A 16,481-nucleotide genomic window follows, 5' to 3' on the forward strand; every position below is an offset into this window, starting at 1 on the left:
AGCCTCGTCTAGTGGCCGCCAGGTTTCGTATTTTCGTGTACAACGTTACCGGCTGATGCCGTTGGAATTGATTGTTGAAATATATTTTTTTACATCTATTATAATTCAGCTTTGTACTTAAACGTAGTTTTCTATCGGCTCTTGCATTTCTCAAAGTTTGAGACCGATATTTTATGTATAAAAAAAGTTCGAACGTTCAAAAAATGTTGAGGTTCAGAAAAAAGATGAAATAATTTTCAGTGAAGTTCCTGCCAAATTGCAGTACCTAAACGTACTTTATTGTACCCTAATAAATCTTCCAAAGTTTCAGCTCGATATTTTATTTACAAAAAAAGTTCTTAGGTTTAAAAAAACATTCAGTGAACCGAAAAAGTGAGGTCGGTAATATAGGTATTTAGCTGTGTCACATGCCCTTAAGGGCATGTGGCGCAATCAAATACCTATATTGCCGACCTCACTTTATCCGTTTAAGTAATTCTCTTTGAACATACGAACTTTTTTTGCAAATAAAATATCGGACTGAACTTTGGAAAACGCTTCAGAACATCATAAACTATATTTATGTACTTCATTTCAGTAGAAATTTCGCTAAAAATTATTATCAAAGAAAGCAAAACTGGGAACATTTCTTCACATATTCTCTTTGTACCTCAAAATTTTTGGAACCTAAGAACTTTTTTATATGTAATATATCGGTCTCATACGTCGGGAAACGCAAGAGCCGACAGTAAATTACGTTTATGTACACTTTTGTTACTTCTTGCAAATATTTTAAATATAAAAAAAGTTTTTAGTTTCAAAATATTTTAAGGTTAGAAAGAAAATTTGTCCAGAAATGGTCCTAGTTTTGATTTTTTTAAAAATAGTTTTTAGTGAAATTCCTACTCAAATGAAACACATCAACGTATTTTGTGGTCTTCTGATACATTACAAAGTTTCAGTCCGATATTTTATTTCCAAAAACAGTTCTTAAGAAAAAAATGCAGTGAACTAATAAAGTGAGGACGGTAACATAGGCATTTGAGTGTGTTACATGCCCTTAACCCTTATGTTGCCACCCGGGTACCCGGGTACCCATCGGCATACGTTTTGAAAAATAACTTTTTTTCTAATAAAGATAGGCCGAATGCTTCTCGGATCAACATGATTTAACTGATTTTCTTTCGAAATTTGCATTGCACATATTTTTAGAAATTTTTTAGTTTGAAATATCTTGCAATGAAAAAAAACACGGTGGAGCCACCCGGGTACCCGGGTACCCCGACAGAAAAAGAATGATTTTCATACAGTATATCATAAAAATAAAGTTTGTTATGATAATATATGAAATAAATATGGATAATTTTATAAATAATAACAAAATACACACATTTTTAATTGAATTTTCTTGAATTCTTGGACGTAATACCGAGCCTCCTCGGAAACAAGAAATTTGCGATGTAGCTGCGCACGTTTTATATCTGTTTCAGTACTAACAAGGTCACTGTAAATTATTAAATTATTATATTCATATAGGAATACCTTCCTACAATATGAATAATTAAATATTGATTGAATACACATAGTTACTTCAAGTTACAATGGACTTTTAACAACAATTTCGTTGACGGTGTACTCAGGTACCCGGGTGGCAGACGCTGTGAGTTTGTTTGGGTGGCAACGCAAGGGTTAAGGCAAGGTAAGGGTACCACATGATATCTGGCTGCTTAAGCTACCCTTTGTTTAGTTCTGCGCTAGACCTACCATAAGCTTATGATTGAAGCTCGCCGAAACGATCTGGTGCTCAAACAAACGCTACTATAGTACAGTGCGATGGCATTTTTAAAGTATTGAATTCCTAATGAACTCTGTTCCACACCAACATGAAGGTCGAGTCGACGGCCACTTGTGAATTTAAAAATACGTTTTTTTAAAACAATTATTATATCAGATAAATGTATCAAAGTAAACACGCGATTATTTATTTTATAATTTCTTCATGAAAGAAATTTAAGAAATGAAATATGCGTCTTATTAATTTCTTATTAAAAATATTTATTATTATATTTATTATTATATCAGCGTGGTGATTTCCAATACATACGTAAAATCTATTTATCAATTTGAAGATACGCTTTTTGATTTAAAAAAACGCAATTAATGAAAGATGCGTCATCAGTTTTGATCCGTTAATTGAACGTTTATCAAAATCCATCTGTATATTTTAGAATTTTGTTTGAAGAGTACAATGTTTTTTATGGTAAATGGCCGAATCAGATTTTTGCAAAAAATATGACGCTTTTCTATACGACTGCTGAATACCATTTAATTCTCAGGTGGTTTATTAAAATATTAGTTAGGCTTTTTTACGGGCGGCTTCAATGTAAGGAAAGGGAACTGTATATTTTGTATCAAGGGTGTATGACTATTTTTCCTCATTTGACGTGAGGGCCGCAGTTACACAAAAAAAATAGACGTAAGTCCTTGATACACACCTTACTTGTTGTCCTACCCTACTTGAAAATATGCATGTGAAGCAGTAAAAGGATTTTCTTTGTTCTTGACTATCAAAAGCCATACGTTAGATGAAAAAATAATCTTGTAACTAGCGTGCTGCAGTGTATGTGTAGCAGGCCTAAATTTTCATGTAGCGAGCGTAACGTTCCATGGGTCGGGCGTAAAGTTTCATGTAGCGGGCGTGAGGTTTCTTGGCGGCCCGGTGCCGGAGTGCGCATGTGCGAACGTCGCTAGGCTGGAAGCAGCCACATTACGCCTGCTTCACGTGCATGCAACGGCGCGTTTTTAAGGGGGGTCGGACAAAAAAAATATATTCATGTAAAGAATGTTATCTTTGGAACTTATAAACTCTCAGACTAAACTTAGAAAATTTACTATCGCTAAAAAAATTCTCATCTATTATTTGCAGTATAGGTAAATAATGTAAGTTAAAATAAGTTCCATTTACCTTCACTTGGCTTAAGAATGAAACTTTTTCATTGCGTCATCGGAACGAACGTGATATTCGCTGTTGGGGTCAAGAGTTTGCCTTATCTGAACTATGATATGCAGTGTATTGGTCTTCAATAATTCAAGCAATTTTACGTCTAACAATGTTAAGGATTTCCATGGATTCATCCCCTCCATTAACAAATATAGTCCACTATCTGTACTTTATTTTGCTCAGTCCAATAAATTCTTCAATTTAAGCAGATGCATAATTAGTCGTCAACAAATTATTTAAACTTTCTTTTAAAATTTTTTAATTATAAACGTGGTTATTTATAACTTTAAACTTTCATACATCTTGAACCCAGGTCTGCTGGAATGAAATGAAAATGAAGACTTTCTATATAATCATGTAAGTACGCATTATATATTATTATAATTGAATAAATTTTCATTAGTTATGTATGTCTTTTATTATAATTTACGCATACAAAAAATCAATTAATAATTATTCTCTATGAATCTATTTATTTATTCATTCATTCGCTTTGTCCACATTAAAGCTCCTATGTGTCCACTTGTTTTTCGCGTTCTATTCGCATTGTATTCTCATTCAAAACAACCTGAAGGTGTTGCCGTTGCATGCAAACGCTTTATAATTGATTTTCAAGTTACTAATTTTGAACTTTCGATTTTAATCTTTTGTCTATGAATCTATAAATTGTGATGCACTACACACTGTGTCAAATTGATCCTATAAAATTAATACACTTGAACTATTACTTAATATATTAGGATAATAGTATTGTCAAAAAATAAATATTAAAGTATAAAAAAACTTGATAAAAAATCAGTTAGTCATGAAAAAACCTTCAAATTTTGACATTTTTAACTAGGTGGCTCAGTAATCTCTATGCTGAGCCATGCTTTAAAGTAAATATATGTTCAAAATATAAGTCCTGGGGACTTTTTGACCCAAGGTCTAGTAGAATAGTTAAACAAGGTTCGAATATGTTTTATTTTTAGAGCTTTAAGTTTGAGTTCGTTAATTTATTAAAGATTCAACTTATATATCATATAATTTTCAACAATTTTAGAATGATTTAACTTTGAAGGTTTACTACACCAAAGTCTCTATTTCAATCACTTTGAATCTGTAAACATCTTAAAAATGTTGCATCAATGAAGAAAATATTACCGGTCAATTTATTTTTCAAAAGGCACAATTGCTGGCAAAGAAACTTTTTGTTCTTTTATATGGAATCTTTCACTCAGAAATTACTAAACGCCTTTTTTTTAAAGTTGAAAAATATTTTGAATTACAGATTTTTTAATCTAAAATATTTTTAAACAAGCTTGGACAGTGCTTCTTGTGGAATCCAAATTTGTTTTTGGATACAAATAGTACACATGAATAGAAAAAAGTCATTTATATTGCAGGTGGCGATCAATCACGAAACGTGAAAAATAGCTTAACATTTAGGTTAGCAAAGGCGTTTCGTTGCTTAAGCTTTTAATATGTCAAGAAATTACTTGATGCAGACGAAAACGATTTTGTTTAAATTTAAAAATAATTTTTGTTTCATAAAATTAAGTAAATTTTTCATTCAGTACCTTCTCGTTCGAGAAATATTGGTTACGATTATAGGGACGTTTCAAAAGCGTAGTTGCTCGGATAATCGTGATCGGTTACGAAAACAAGGACGACTCTGTCAAAATTTTATTTCCATATTACATTACAAATAATGATTTAATGAATGATCCTTTTTCGATGAAATTATTATTTATGGAGTAGTTTTTCATTAGCTAACATTAATCTGTACTGCATAACATAAAGAAAAATGTGTGATAGTGATATAATTATTGATAGTTTTAATATTTTGACAACGCGTAAACAGAAAATAGTCTCCAAAATCACATAATTTTTGTAGTCACTGCAATTTATAAAATTTCGTCTTTGTGTTTATAATTCCTGTGGCAAAAAGGTTAATTATACAAATTACCAATGTATAATTTTTTGTATTATATTGTACTTAGCCATTTTATAGTATCAAATTTAGCTTATATGTCTTTATAAAACTTAATATTATTCTTCATCCTTTATTTTAAAAAGGAAGGAAATTCAAGTATATTCATGTCATATTTCATGTCATTAAAGTGTAGTTAAAATACAAAAGTACACTTGAAACATATTTATAAATCGCTAAAAACTGATTTCAAACAAAACTTAACCCTTTTCTAGAAGACTGGGATAACGACTCACGATTACTAGTAAATGGCAGATTTGGAAATCACGATAACTGGGATATTGGTGCTTTTTTACTTTTGATTGGTTATAAATAAAAAGTAATATTAAATATAATGTAAATACAATTTTTATAATATCTTAGGATGTTTAGTGCTTCTATCAGTACCAATTATTTTTTAAATGATACTTTCAAAATAATTCTGTAAATAGAGTGAATCACTTTAATAGCCCTCCCTTCTACAGTCCTTCCGAGAATTGATGCCACGCCACAGGTCGGTGTAACAGGAGCTGCGCGAGGTTCGCGGGGGCTGCGGTTGCCACTCAGCTGAGCACTCAAGCGTAAACAAACAAAAGTGGAGCAGGCTATAATGAGTTAGTTCCCACCCACCGCCAGCTCCACAATAAGTGCTATAGAAGAGTTTCACTGTATTTGAAGTCAATAAAATCTCTTATGGTCACGATTACTGGGATGTTTACTTTAGATGGCCTAGAGTTGAACATTATTATTCTATTTAAGTTCAAATTTTCTCATTTCGATTTCCGATCGTTTCAATTCTCAAAAACTCTTAGTTTAATAAGCAGCAGCCTCTAAAGACTTGCAATGTAACCCGTAACTGGCACAACTCTATTATATCACGTGAATGGTACAACGTGTGTTATGCACCCCACGTGTTCAAACGTGTCACGCGCAGCCGTTATTGAATATTTTTGCATAAAAATTCAGGATTATACTTTTGAGATACTACACTTTAAGAAAAAAGTTAATGTATTACTGATGCTTTCAAAAAAGATATTTATTTTTCAAAATTAAAACTCGATTTTATGGTCAAATAAAACATCATCACATCAATTTATTTTTATTTGGGTTCAAAAAAATAGTGAAATATAAAAAAATACAAAAGTAACATAAAAAACAGTTTCTCAAAGTTGTAATTACTCTTTCAAACCTATACAGTCGCTGCAAAGGCATGCGCGGTGTTCATGGCACATCGGGCGAATTCAAGCGATTCCTTGTTTACGAAGCAAGCGTCGCCGTAAATTGTAGGCCATCTACAAGAGCAAGTTACTATGAAATAATGAAAAAAATTATTTCACTTTAGATGATAAACTTACGTTGGAAATTTTTCGAAAATTACTAATATCAGTGGCACAATTTTTTGTTAAAAATCACTTTTTTCTCACTGACGACACCACGGTTATTAAATACTCCAAGTTTTACAAGCTCTACTTTGAGAGGGTGCCCAAGATATCACAGAAGAAACTAAGAATAAAATTTGTTGCAGGAAATTTTTTAGAGCGATAAAGTTTTGTTTAGTCGACTTCGCATCTTTCAAGAAACATGTGTTTGTCATGGAAAAACAAAAGAAAGTTTGACCGATATTTGTGTAAAGTTTATCCTGTGAAGTTAATTTTTGTTTCAAAAAATCTTTCGTCGAAAAGCGATGTAAAGTTTATCTTCTGCTTTTTCTGTGATGCTGACGTTTACCGCCCTATACTAACCCACTTTAACTTTAGTTAGTGATATCAATTACTTTTAAAAGTCGACTCGTGGTCCATTTTCTCGAGTTCAGTACGAGCTGAAAAATTTCTTGGGGTCCTTTTTACCCATCGTGCCATTCTCAGAGTAGTTTTCCACGCTGAATCCAAATATGTCACGCTATTTTGAATGCTTTTTCCAACCCTCTCCACCTTCGTCTCAGATCATCACAGAAGCTTGACCCCCTTCTCAAATTGTGATGTCCAAAATACGAGAACATACCTTTAAGTCAAAGATTTTTCTTCGGTTTCATTTGATAAAAGCTTACCATAAAGCAAAAACACATACAAATAATACTTTAACAGACTTTGCATACGTCGCATTTCGTCGAATTTTTAAACAAAAAAGAATAAATTTTAACCAAAAACAGTTACATTTTCTGCTATATAGTTTAATTTTAAACCAAAAAGACGAATTTCACAGAAGAAGTTTTAATGTTCAACCTAAAAGACCGAATTTTTTATCTCAAAAAGGCAAATATTTAACACATTGTTTGAATTTTTAACAAAATAATTAGATTTTTAATAAAATAGTTGAATTTTTCACAAATTAATTATATTTTCAAGACAGTAGTAGAACTATCATGTGACTGTTTTTAAGAAAGCGAAAATTTATTTAACATGGCAGGGAACATTAAAAAAGATTTTTTAAGATTGTGAATTGCGAACAGATTCACTGGCGAGAAAACAAAAGACCGTACGAAATATGCCCGAATACCAGCGGTGCGCCAGGTAACGCGTTACGCGATACCGCGCAAATTTACATTTGTATTCACGAAAAATAATTGCAGAAAATAATTATTCACATAATTATTCGGTATAATAGTAATGGCTTGACTATTTATAAAATTACATGGAAAATTACTGGTACCGAAGATAAATCTACGATAATATTGTAATAATAATTTTTCTTTTTTTTCCTTTAAAAAATTTGTCATTTTTATAATAAACATCGAGCGTCGATAATTCGTACATTATTGCAAATAATCAGTAACCGTCATTAATCTAAAATTCAATCAAATGTTCTGATTTATCTGAATTATTCTGAAAGCATGGAATTCTTTTCAACTATTTTCAAATTCACTGAATTTGGTCAGCGGTGAACTATTACTATTAAATTAAGATTCACTCGTTTTTCTTGATTCAGTTGAATTCCGTCGAAATCTTTGAATTACATTAGAATTTTTTGAATTTTTCTAAAATCTTTAAAATTCACGATGAACTCTGCAGAATTTTCTCTATTTTTTAGACTTTACATGCAATCTTTTGGATTCTTTTAAAGATTGAGATTTATAAATCTTTTAATTGACTTAAAATCATTTGAATTTTTTTAAGGTTTTTGAATTCTCGTGAAATGTTCAGAACACAAGTTAAATTATTATTTGGATTCATTAGTCATATGAATTCCGCATAACTCTCTCGATTTCTTAGAAATAATTTGTTAGGTTTTGAATTCTTTTAGAATTCTTTTGAATAATTCAGGATATAACTTGATTAATTTGTTATTTTGTGAATTCTTTTCAAATATGAAATTCTTTACAATTATTTCCAAACACATCAACACTGGTCGAAGGATGAACTACTACTGGATTATGATGAAAACTTTATTTTTGAATTCTACCAAATTCTGTAGAAGTCTTTAAGTTCAATTGAAATCTTTCAAAATTTTAAAAAAATTTTCTTGAAATATTCTGGATATAGCCTGATCTATTTTTAATGTTTTGAATTCTTTTGAAAACGTGACATTCTTTTTAACTATTTCTAAATCAAGCAATTTTCGCCAACGCATGAACTGCTACTGGAATACGATACACTTTTTTTTATTCTGTAGAAATCTGTATAAATATTTGAATTTACTTGAAATAATTTTAATACTTCAAAAGGTTTTTAAATGTTCTTCAAATATATAGAATAGTCGCTGAATTAATTTGAATTGCTTAGAGTGTTTTAAATTCATTAAATTAAAGAAATTTAATTCATTAATAAAATCGAGTGCATCTTAATTCGCTAGCAGTTAACCTTCGACCAAAGTTGATGAATTAGAGAATAGTTCAAAAGAATTCCATGTTTTCAGAAGAATTCAAAAAGTAAAAAATATATTATATTATATCCTAAATTTGTCAAGAGCATTAAAAAATATCTCCAAGAATGCAAGTTATTTCAAATGAATTCTATGAAATAAAGAAAATTCTGGAGTATTCAAAAGACTAAGGAATTCACAATAATTTAATCTGAATTCCAAACATTATTTGAGAATGAAAAAAAGTTTGAAAAAATAAAAAATATTTTAAAGGAATTATAAGTCTTCTACAGAATGCTGTCGAATTAAAAAAAGATTTGCACCATAATCGAATAGTACTTCAGACGTCGAACAGTGTTAATGAATTTGAAAATATTTGTAAAGAATTCCATGGTTTCAGAAGAATTTAGAAAATAAAAAATAAATCAAATTAAACCCTGAAATACTCAAAAGAATTAAAAGATCTTTAAGGGTATGTAATACTTTGTCGTGTGGTAAATCTGGTTTACTTTCCCCAGGTTTTTGTCCACAAAAATTAAAATTTTTCAAAACTGCATACGGAGATGCTATAAAATGATAGAATGGACATCTCTGAACTATTTTTTTAGAGATAATAACAAAAAATTGTAATCTTCTGATTAAAAATGTTATGCATGTGCACTATTTTGAGGTTAGGATCGGTTTTCAGCTTTCCCCTATTCCGATTCTGTAGTTCTCCATTGTACCGATGCTGCCGGTAGCCACTTAGAAATTATTTATTAAATAAATGTTCTTAGTTGTCTACAAACAAGGTTAGTTAAGGGCATTAGTTTCTATGTTTTTTTGCGTGTCCCAAGTTTTCGGCTAAATATTGTGCAGTTTGGAAGTAAAGCTGGGGAGAATTGTAATACACATAACCTCTATACACACATTAATCAAATTTAGCAAAATATATATTTTTGTTATTATTCCACAAAAGAAGATTTCTGGGACGTCTCTGTTAGCATGTTCGCTATCATTTCCAAAATTTGTAAGACGAATATTTATTATTGTATGAAAAAAGCCAGGGGAACCGAACACTGGTAAAATTGATAATTTTCTAAGTATCACATGCCCTTAACAGGATTCAAAACATTGCAATTTTATTACAAAAAAAACATTACAATTCTAAGGAATCGAGAGCATGCTGCAGAACTCAAAGGACTCTAAAAGCAATTCAAATTACACTGAAACCCTTCAATATCCCTCCCTTCTGACAATTGGCACCGCGCCGCAGGTGGGTGTAACAGGAGCTACGTTGTGTTTATTAGTCCTAAATATGCCCTTAATTTTGCCCTAGGAAAAATTCTGATTGTCAAAAATGGCTCTTCCAACTTATGTATGTAGCTCAATTTTAAATACGTACTGGGATGAATAGTGACCTCGTTTTTGTAATGAGTTACACTACCGCAAAAGTGAAAAAAGTGTAAGGAGTTGTTTTACCGAAAAGATGTGGAGTAAATAAGTGGGATTTTCATGGTCACTATAATCCAGAAACACCATATAATTTATTTAGCGGAAATCTAAAATAGAATTCTTGTATTTCAGAAGCTGCATAATATTCAACGTTGGCAACATCAATGGTGACTACACGACAGGAAATTTCAAGGAAAAGACTGGGCTTTATTTCCAGGACATGGGTCCCATTTCTATATCCAGAGAAGTCTACAGAATCATCATGTACCACGATTTAAACCATATTTTAAACTTTAATGTGTACTTTGATGTGTCTTGTTCTTCTGAATCATCGAAAGAATCTGCATCAGTCTGCTCTACGTACCTTTCCATCCCAGAGAAAGTAGCTTCTCAAAAGAATACTTCTCTCAGAAACTTAGAACTAGACAAGGATAATTTTCCATTCCAAGAAACTCCAATTTCCTTGTATGGACATTTTGAACCTGCAGACTTCAACTTGTATGAAGGAATCCATGGGCCGTACTATTTGTCATACGTTTACCCGTACAATGTTAAAATCTATGAGAATAAATTCGGATATAAATTTCCAGATAAAATGGAACATATTTCTGTTCATGCTGCAGGTTATTATAATCAGTTAACCACCGAAAATTTTACAGAAGTAAACCACTTGTTTCACCAATGGAAATCAGAAGTGAATACATTAGAAGAAGCAGTAATTCTCGCGAAAAAGGGAGAAATTCATTCCACCATTCTTACACCAAAAATTCTTATAAAAGTTTTGAAAGATGCAAAAGAGAAATTTAAGAACTCCGTAGTCCCTTTTCATCTCGAGGATCTCAATTATAATGACATCATTAGCGTCAGTAATTTAAAAATATCCATCACGAAGAATTTTTTGATTTACGACCTTGAAGTTCCTATGATAGAAAAGGATAGCTACAAGCTTTATAGATTGGTCCCGTGGCCCATGAAGTTGGAAAACCAGGATACTTATTTCTTCGTAGAACCAAACGAAGATTATATAGCTGTAAAAGCATATCATCACTCATACATACCATTTAAAGAAGATGAGATTCGAAACTGCAAGACATCGCAAGAAAGAATCTTCTGCTCAGTTCCAAGTACGATGATCCACTTAGATTTGCCAAATACTTGTGAGAGTGCCTTGGTTTCTAATCACAGGGACGATTTTTTATCGGTTTGTACAGTAAAACTGATCAAGTTTAGAGAGACTATTTGGCAAAGATTGGATAATGAAAATTCATGGATCTTCACCACTTCAAACGATTCAATAAGGATCATTTGTTCAGACGATCAAAGTATTCAAATGACCTTGAATAATTCTGGATGGATCACATTGAATTCATCCTGTGTTGCAACTTCTAATAGAGTGACCTTGAAACCTTTCCAAAAGCATGTGGAGAATAATGCTGTACCTCAAGCGACAGTTTTCAGATTAAACGTTGCAAATAGGGTGGAAGAATATTTAAAGAATTTAAAAATTGATTTAAAGGAATTTGACGTATTTGACTTTGGTAGAAAAGCATATTTAGATCTGAAGGATTTAAGAATAAGAGGTACTGCTTTAGACGTTATGAAAAAAAATACTAAGACAGTATGTACCCATATTTGGCTCTGGAGCTTTGTCGTTGTGTTATATTTTCTTTTTGCTATGTATATTTTATTTGATAACTTTTTAAAATATCAATTCTCCAATAAAGGAAGTTCGCGTTTTAGTACAGAATTTTCGAGTAAAAATTTGTATCCAATGGAGAACTGATTATGGTTGGAAGTAATCCTAATTCTGTTCAAATTACGATTAGTCAGGTCCCTGATACTGAAAAGAATGTGGTGAATATTGGCGGGCAGAAGTAGTTTAGAAAGGGAGCGTCCATAAACCATGTGACCCCCAAATAAAGGGGGGGGGGTCTTTAAACGCATCACGCAATGTTTTAAATAATAAGTTTATTTTCAGAAAGTATTATAAGAAACACAATATCCATCTAATTGACCATCTTATGTATCAAATTGCATAGAATGGAAAATCAGAAAACATATGCTTCCAAACATCAATAATAGATTCGGATGCTTTAGGGGCAAATATATAAAAATTAATAAAATCTTAGCTTAGACTGGAAATTATATAGGTTTACTTAAAATATGTTTAAAATTTTGTTTGATAATTTATTGTAATTTATTTTTAGAAATTGCCTACGATTTTGTTGTTGACTTTATAAAAAATTATATTTATCTTGAGTTTAAATAAATAAGTGCAAACATTTTTATTAGTGGCATTATTGAGTTAGATCGAAGCACTTATCGAAGCTACTTAAATATATGTTGTTTCTCAAAAAGAATAAGAATATGTTTGCGAAAATATGCATACCATTTTTTATTATCCTATAAAATTTTATATCTGAATCAAATAGATTTCGGTAAAATTAATTTCATATTGTCACAAAAATTTCAAAAACAAAGCGAGATAGAAGAATGAAGAGACATTTCTCTATAACTGTTTTAGAGAAACAATTTTATTCCTTCGAATTTTTTAAATCTGATGTTGTTTCGGCAAAAGACGGGAATTTTCGTGTTTCATACAAACATTTTTTTAAGGCTAGAACACAGGGCAGTTTATCATTGAATATATTCATTACATCAAGTTGATTATAGGAAAAAATTAAGAAAAAAGTTACAGTGAGGTTATCGAGTAAATTTATTGAATATTTTCAGAACAACCACCACCATTTTGTCAATTTTGAGATTTCTAAAAAAAGTTTAACGGGTTTCAAAGAGAAAACGAGAAATTCTGGGCGAATCAGACAAATAAAGACAAATATCTATGCTAGATATAAAAATATCATACTTTAATAGAAATTTATATTATATTTTAATAATCTACTTACAAATTTTTAAAAATTAATTACAGAAGACTTTTTGGTGAAGAAGGACCGAAAAATCTTACGAGTTTTTAATTAAGGGGGCAGAGAAGTAAAAATAATTTCTTCCGAAAGTTTCCTCTGTACAACTATTATTTTTAAAATGGGCTAATTAAAACCTTCTGCGAAATTTAAAATTACGTTTTTACGCGATCAAACGCATTAAATTATTATCCTTTGAATTTCATGGATATCCTACAAAGTCTCTTGAAAATTCTTTAAACCGATAAGGAACCTTGGAAATCTTTGAAAATTCTTTGACATTCTGTGAAATCTTTCGAAATCCGAAAAAAGGTTTGGAATTTTCTAAATTCCATATACATCCCTCAAAATCTCTAAAAATCTATTAAAATCCTTAAAATTCCTTAAAATATATCAAAACCTTTCGAGCTTCTTTCGAAAGCTATGAAGTCGTTTTAAAATTCATTGCATTTTTTAAATCAACAGGAACGTTTCCAAATCTCTTCAAATCACTTATAACATTTGAAAATCTATTCAAATTATTCGAAATCCTTCAAAATCTTTTATATCGTGCGAACATTGCTTGAAATTCTGTTAAATGTTCTGAAATCTTCCGAAATCCTCTAAAATCTGTGGAAACAGTTTGGAGTCGTTAAAAATCCCGTAATATCAAAAGCCTTTTAAATATCCTATATTACGTTAAAAGCATTTAACATTCTTTCCAGCCTTTGCAAATCTTTTAAAATCTCATGAAATCCCGAACAATCTCTTCAAATCATCAAGCCCACATTAAAATCCCATGGCATCCTTCAAAATTCTTGAAAATACTATGATATCTCTAGAATTGAAATTCCTGATACCTTTTGAAGTATTTCGAAATTTCGTGTAATCTCTTAAAATAACTTGAAACCATTAAAATCTTTGTAATCCACGGAAATCGTTCTTAATTAATTAAAATGTCTCGAAACCGAAAGAACTCCATCACAAATCGACGGTATTCCTTGAAATGCCGTAAAAGCTGATTAAGCTTCCTGAAGTCCCTTAAAATCCTATAAAATCCCACGAAGTCTCACTAAATTTCTAAAAAAACTGAGGAGATCACGCTAAATTCCGTAAAATGTTGTAATTATTTGAAATACTTCATAGTTCCTCGATATGCCTGCAAATCCCTATAAATCTGTTAAAATATTTTCATATCACTGGAAGTCTCTCAAAACTTTTGAAATCCGTAAAATTTTGTTGAAATATCGTTTAGAGTGAAAATAACTGATATATTGTTGATATTTTTAATAAAAAGACACTGTAATGTAATTAATGCATTATATTAATTCATTATAAACGGTCATGTATGTCTTAATCGTTGTAGAATAGTCCAAAACATCTAAAAACAAAACGCTTTTAAAATGGCCAAAAACGCGAAATAATCAAATATTACACGAGGAAAAATTGTAGTCGAATTAGACTATTTATTTAGAAATTATTTTATTTATATTTCCGTGAACAGTTAGTTTATTTTAAATGTTTTGTGAACTTTTGTGAACTGTAGCTTATGAGAATGGCTTTTTCATAGAGTTTCAATTTTTCGGTTTAGCGCAGAGGTTAGCACTCCCGACTGCTCGGCAATTGATTTAGGTAACGCAACAGATTCTTATCGCAATTTGCTTCTTTTACTACTTCTTAATGTAAAGAGTTTTTCAAGAAATATGGAAATTTTATTATTGCAAAAAATCAAGTCATTAGAAATTCTATATGGAAATTATGTTAAATAATTTCATAATTGAACACTTTTTTCATGATTATTGAAAAATATTGTAAATGCTAGTTTGTATTAAAACTTTGTATTTTACAATAATAAAAATTTAAGAGCTCGAAAGTATGTAAGTATACAAACACGAATCAATGAAAGTAATATATTTAGGTATTAAAGTATTATATTTTGCAAATTTTCAGAAATTTTTTGGAAAATGACTACCAATCTCTTTCATATAATTCAAATTTTTAAATAATATAACAATAAATAATCTCTCGATCACTGATACGAGTCCGGAAACCAGTACACTTACCATACTCATCCTGACCAAAGGATTTTTTTATGATGGCAAATGAAAGCCCAAAAACGACACAAAATTATTTATCTACCTAGAATAAGAGTAGAGGGTTTCTATATACATGGTCGTTGAATTTAAATAAGAATTAAAATCTTTCTATCGTGTCTTTAAATATAAGAAAATTTATATCCATAAAATGAATCATAATTTTAAGCCAGTCGCAACTTCACAAAGAAATTTTCTAGCGCCCTTATCCATCAAATAAAAGATAATTTTCTAAGTTAAGGACGTCAACAAATGTTATTTTCTTTGCTACTAATTTTTCAATTTTTTAAATGTTTTAGAAAACTTTATAATAATATATTGAAAGTCAGTTGTCGCCATATCGCCAATAAAATACAAACAATCTTTTTATATCGCGCGCGATAAACGTACATATCGCGTTTCGCGATCGAGTATTTATCCATTGCACTTGGAATGCTCAAATTTGCGATATCAAAAAGTTCTCTTGTACAAAAAATGATTTAAATTTTTCTACCTAATTGAATGTATTTAGTTAAAGATGAAGTTACTCAAAGCTCTATAGTTTTTGAGGTACACATTCTCATCGTAATACTCGCGCTACACGCTCGATTTTTGACAGACATTCGTAAATGTATATTTATTTTATGAACTACCTTGAAATAAATAATTTTTCCATATTTTGCGTCGCTTATTGATTTAAAATTGGAATTTTGGACTTTATGCATCCAAATTTCTATAAATAAAAAAAATTACGAGATCCATTGTTAAATGTTTAAAAGAAACTTTCTAGAATTCTGCAAAATAAATAATGAATATATAAAAAATCTTATAAATTATAACAAATATTAATGTCGTTCTTATGATTAAGACTAAAACTAAGCATCTTATCAAAAAATAATTCATAGAAAGTATATGTGTTATAGTGATTGTTACAAATTTTTTTCGTAAGTTGTGTATTCTTTTCCAGGAATTTAATATTTTTCATTTTCAATGTTATTTTCCACGAATAAAGTAAAAGCGATGTGTTTATCAAGAAGTGATTATTAACAAATTTTGTAGATATTTTTTGTGAACATAATTTTTGTTAATTCATCTTTCTGCGTATTTTGCATCGTTTGATCACAAAATGGAATTCTTTATTTTTCATTATTTTTTGTGCGGTCGAAATTTAAATTTTCGATTTTTCAAGTTAATTCAAAAAGTTGATATGATAGTCTTTCAGAGCTTTTAAAAAGTAACATGTTTCTTCTTTTGAATGTTTTTCATATCGTGCCTTGTTTGGTTTAAAATTTTTATTTTCGATTGTTTTTTAATTTTGGTAAATACTATAATTCTGATAATTTTCT

At 30.2% G+C, this 16,481-nt stretch overlaps 2 protein-coding genes across 6 annotated transcripts in view; one reads left to right on the top strand and one right to left on the bottom strand.

Annotated features, from left to right (window-relative positions):
• Positions 1-16,481, bottom strand: part of LOC117175525 (gonadotropin-releasing hormone receptor) — a 355,246-nt gene that overhangs the window by 181,532 nt on the left and 157,233 nt on the right. The gene's annotated exons all lie outside the window — the stretch shown is intronic.
• On the top strand, positions 2,871-15,764 carry LOC117175519. The gene is made up of 2 exons (XM_033365227.1): positions 2,871-3,337; positions 10,296-15,764. The coding sequence occupies exons 1-2, from the start codon at positions 3,309-3,311 to the stop codon at positions 11,944-11,946; spliced, it is 1,680 nt and encodes a 559-aa protein (XP_033221118.1). The 5' UTR covers positions 2,871-3,308; the 3' UTR covers positions 11,947-15,764.

This window comes from Belonocnema kinseyi, chromosome 1 (assembly GCF_010883055.1).
Source record: "Belonocnema kinseyi isolate 2016_QV_RU_SX_M_011 chromosome 1, B_treatae_v1, whole genome shotgun sequence".
Classification (NCBI taxonomy): domain Eukaryota; kingdom Metazoa; phylum Arthropoda; class Insecta; order Hymenoptera; family Cynipidae; genus Belonocnema; species Belonocnema kinseyi.